The sequence below is a fragment of the Geospiza fortis genome, unplaced genomic scaffold (genome assembly GCF_000277835.1).
Source record: "Geospiza fortis unplaced genomic scaffold, GeoFor_1.0 scaffold40, whole genome shotgun sequence".
NCBI lineage: Eukaryota > Metazoa > Chordata > Aves > Passeriformes > Thraupidae > Geospiza > Geospiza fortis.
The window spans coordinates 13,974,422-13,979,104 of NW_005054297.1; the positions used below are offsets into that span (position 1 = coordinate 13,974,422).

The window sequence follows — 4,683 nt, forward strand, 5'->3', positions numbered from 1 at the left end:
CCTGCTGATCTGTCTTTTCCGAGTTGAGTTCCTTGGAGAGTCACTCCCATCATGGATTCAGGACATGCACCATGCTCTTGGCAGAGATTCTCAGAGCAAGGACATGGGCAAGTATTCCAGATATTATAATGTAGCCATATAAATAAAAAACTCGGATACTGAATTTGTATCCAAGTGCTACTTCATTGGTTGCTTTTCAACTACACTCCAAATTACTTTCCTGGTACACCAAGTACCTTTGTCATTATTGAAGATAGAAATATTTATGGATATGCTGGCTTTCAGCAGTCCTTTTAACAGAAAAGGCCAATAGCACCTTCTGGAAGAAATCTTGCTCTGGTCAGCAGTGCCTCACCTGTACAAATATTTTTCCCAGTTAATTTAAAATGATGGTAAAGTTTTGCTGTGGGTAGAGGGAACAGTCTTTTTTAAGCACTGTCAGGGTTAAATTGTTCCTGTCTGTTTCAAAGTTGCTGGATTTTGTCTGTAAGCAGATAGTGAGCACTTCTCTGCGCTCCTGGTTCTCTTGCTCCTTTGGCTGCATAGCTGTCGAAGACTTGCAGAATGCCTCTGGACCAGTGTGTTTTCCAGCGGTGTCATTCATATCGTGCAGTACTGCTTTGGACTTGGTTACTACATTGCTGTTGGCTCAACTGTGCTGTGTCAAGTGCCTACTAATGTCAGGAATGGTAAGTGTCTGCTTAGTTATCATCAAAGATGCAGTTTTGCTCTCATTTGTTTGCATTGTGGCAAATGGTTTCATAGAGAGCTGCTTGTTTGAGAAGTGTGTTAACTGATGAGACATAAAAGTACTTCCTGGTATAGTTCAAAGTAATTACATTTCAGTATATCATACAGTCAGCCAGCATTATATACAAACACAGGCAGGGACACACTTTCATGGTTATGTGCTGAAAGGATAAAGATCATATGCTTTGTGAAGGACAGTAATAGGTACCAGTTCTCAAATGCCACTACACAACTTCAGTTCCCAAACTGAAGAGGAGGTTTTTTTGTTGTAAGCTTTCCTGCAAGCTGAATCTGCAAGGCTGGCTTGGCCACCTCCTTTTTTTTCCATGGAGAACTTGCCACTGCTCTGCCTTGACTCAGGCAGTGTCTTCTTTCCCTTGGTACTGTAATGTTTCCATTAATACATGAGAAATTTGTATTATATGACTTGTTTCTGCCAACACATTCCATTGAGTCTCACAACTGAGTTGCTAAATCCCCTGCACAGGCAAACCATCAGCTGGCTGTAGCATTCCTCCTGTGATTAATTTTTGTGAGGCAGTCATTGCCAAGTTTGGTGAAGTTTTTAAGCACTTTGAACCACGTCAGGCAGGGGGTGGTATGTACATGTGTGTGTGTGTATGTATGTAAGTCACTGTGAGGGAGACAACTGTGTGCCTGCATGTTGAACTGAGCCATGACAACATGTTTAATTAGGATAATAATAGTTACAAACAGTGTTGAATATTGAGGTCTTAGTCTACCAATTATGTGTCATTGCACATCACACTGTATTTCAAGCTGCTGGATTAATAACTAGGTATTTTAGTATAGAGCAGTCAAGGCAAATGAGCTACTACCTGGGCAGCCAAATGATACAGGGTTTCAAGGCCTCTTTCAAGGAGTTAGAGGCTCACTACTAGAATTTTGTAAGACAGTAACATTTGAGAAAATGTTATATAGTGTTTTGAGATGTTATATATGTTATATATGCATTGTTTGAGATATTATATATGTTATATATGTTATAACACTTTATGTTATATAGTGTTTTGAGATGATGCTTGGGAAGTTACTTCCTGGCCATATATTAATAAAACATGTTTCATTCAGGAAAAAAGATTTCTGTGCAGATTTGCTGGTATCACATCATAGGAGTTATGATGTACATTTGGGCCTCTCTTCACCAACACAGATGCCTTGCAATTCTAGCTAATCTTAGAAAAAGCAGATCAGGTAAGATGTTTAATTTCTGTCAACTATTTACTTAGGGTTTTTTTTCTGGTTGTTTTGATAGGCTTCTGTAGCTTCTAATACGTTAAACATGAGTGTTTCTCTGTTCTTGTAGTACGTAGATTAAATGAGGCTGTTTGGATGGCTGAAGTGGGGGGAGAGGGTGTGATATGTCTGTATATATAGTCTGTAAAACATAAAATGAAGCTCTATCTTCTAACATCTGAAGGATAGACATGGTTTCCATACTCTGTGTTTGCACAACCAGAGGTGGCATCTTGTTTCATTAAGTGCAAAGCTGTCAGATCGGATGGAGGTGGATGATGATGATTAATCAGCACATTGTTCTATAATTGTGAGAAGATTATGATGATTAATAAGCATATTGTTCTGTAATTGTGAGAAGAAGAGTTTGTTTAATGCATCTTCCCAGTTAATTTCTTTCTGTTTGCTTGCAGGAAAGGTTGTAAGTCTGAGCCACAGTGTACCTTTTGGAGACTGGTTTGAGAGCGTCTCTTGCCCTCATTATTTTGCAGAGCTCCTCATATATGTTTCTATGGCCATCACACTTGGAATTCACAATGTGACATGGTGGTGTGTAGTGATGTATGTTCTTTTTAACCAGGCACTGGCTGCTGTTTTGTGTCATGAGTTTTATCAGAAAAACTTTAGCTCATACCCAAAGCATCGGAAGGCATTTATACCACTTGTTTTTTAGATAATTTTTTCTAAAGTATTTTCATGAAAACTGGGAATATAAGAGATTAATGGTTTATTAAAACCAAGGTAAAGTCACACATTTTCTCTAATTCTACCTCAAAAGCCCATATTTTAATGATAATCTCAACCAAGTGACCAATTTCTGAGGAAATGTAAGGTCTCTGCATATCATGCAAGCTAAAAAAGGTCTACTAAAGACCTTAATTCAAAGTGGAGAGATGCTAATTGTGTCTTTTCTCTTTTATAGTTATATCTTACGCATAAAACACTTGCTGTTGTGCAGCATGTCAAAATTCATATATGTGAAAACTATTGAAAGGAGGGAATCATTTGAACTACTGTATTTCACGTCTTGACTAATATTTAAGCATATTTCTTTCCAAGTCTCTTTTCTTTGAATCACTTCAGAGGGAGGCAAATTGTGTATCTTTCTGTGCTTCCCTGGTGACAATGAAAACCAGCCACTGCTTTACAACTGGAAGCACAAAAAGAGATGGAGAAAGCTGGGGTGGTGGAGTGACTCATGCTCAGCAGTGGAGACAAACAGACCCATTCACTGCATTATCTCTTCTGCACCAAAGTGGTTTTCTTCATTGATGAAGACTGCTTTATCCCTAAACTGGGAAAATGGTGGAAGATCCTCTGACTAAAAAGACAGTAGAAGAGAATTTGCAGAAAATTAATTTCCTTTGTTGTGGTTCTCTTGTCTTTATAGTGGGTTTTTGGAGTCCCTTGTGTGTTAGGGGGAACACAGCTGTGCAGGATGACCATGGCCACGACTCCACTGGTTTCTAAACAGATATAATGAACTGCCAAGGCAGAGCACACACAGAAAACAGTACCTGACCAGCATTGCAAAGAAATTCCTTACTGGGGAGATAATGTAGCTCAGCACAGGGACTTTTTCTGCACTTAACTATTGAATATTTTGGTCCTTCTCATGACACTGGTGTGAATGATCACTTTGTGTGATGAAGTGATATAGGTGCTGGTGTTTCAGCATGTTGTCTACTTACATGCACACATTATTTTGTATATAAGAAGTATTTTTACACAATGAAGTATATCTTATGAATTAAAAGTTTATTACACTGTTTCTATTTTGAATGGTTTTTCAAAATTGAGCTTACGTATTTGAACAACATAAGCAATCACTTTATTGCTCCTCAGGAAGCACATTCCTGTCCTTGCTCTGGGGAGAGCATCGGGGCACACAGCTATCCTGGGGTTCCCAGGGAGAGCATCACCTGGAGTGCTGTGTCAAGTTCTGGGCTCCTTAGTTCAGGAGAGATATGGAGCTCCCGGACCAGGTCCAGCAAGGGCAACAGAGATGGTTATGGGATTGGAGCATCTGTCTTACACAAGGAAAGGTGGAGGAAGCTGGGCTTGTTCATCCTCAAGAAGAGACTGAGAGGGAAATTTATCAATGTCTACAAGTATCTAGAGGTGGGCATGGTGCCAAGAGGATGGATTCAGGCTCGCCTTCGTGGTGCCAACCAACGGGACAAGAGGCAATGGGCAGAAACTGGTACACACGAACTTCCACCTGAATATGAGGAGGATCTTTTCTTCTGTGCAGGTGACTGAGTACCGGAACAGATTTCCCAGAGAGGCTGTGGAGTCTCTCTCACTGGAGCTATTCAGGAACTGCCGGACACAGCCCTGTGCCGTGTGCTGCGGGCTGGCCCTGCCTGAGCAGGGGCTGGACGGGCTGGCCCTGCCTGAGCAGGGAGCAGGGGCTCGGACGGGCTGGCCCTGCCTGAGCAGGGAGCAGGGGCTCGGAGGGGCTGGCCCTGCCTGAGCAGGGAGCAGGGGGCTGGACAGGATGGCCGCTGTTGTCGCTGCCAGCCCGACCCGCTCTGTGATTCCGTGCTCGGGCCCTGCTGGGCTCACGCATACACGAAGCGTTGCTGCGCACTTGGCCAACAACGAAACCGAGATGTGTCCGGGCCGTTCCTATGCGGATTTTTCTGCCGCCTCACGCAGCCGCTGCCCATCCCT

General features: G+C 42.1%; 2 protein-coding genes across 2 annotated transcripts in view; both read left to right on the plus strand.

Annotated features, from left to right (window-relative positions):
* Window positions 1-3,772, plus strand: part of SRD5A3 (steroid 5 alpha-reductase 3) — a 5,080-nt gene extending 1,308 nt beyond the window's left edge. Inside the window, exons 2-5 of the mRNA XM_031055587.1 lie at window positions 1-107; window positions 495-689; window positions 1,843-1,965; window positions 2,421-3,772. Of these exons, the coding sequence (XP_030911447.1) occupies window positions 65-107; window positions 495-689; window positions 1,843-1,965; window positions 2,421-2,680 (621 nt within the window). The 5' untranslated portion in view covers window positions 1-64 and the 3' untranslated portion in view covers window positions 2,681-3,772. The remainder of the gene's footprint in view (window positions 108-494; window positions 690-1,842; window positions 1,966-2,420) is intronic.
* A 362-nt stretch (window positions 3,773-4,134) lies between these two features.
* TMEM165 (transmembrane protein 165) overlaps window positions 4,135-4,683 on the plus strand; it is a 10,596-nt gene continuing 10,047 nt past the window's right edge. Inside the window, exon 1 of the mRNA XM_014306714.2 lies at window positions 4,135-4,261. Within this exon, the coding sequence (XP_014162189.1) occupies window positions 4,135-4,261 (127 nt within the window). The remainder of the gene's footprint in view (window positions 4,262-4,683) is intronic.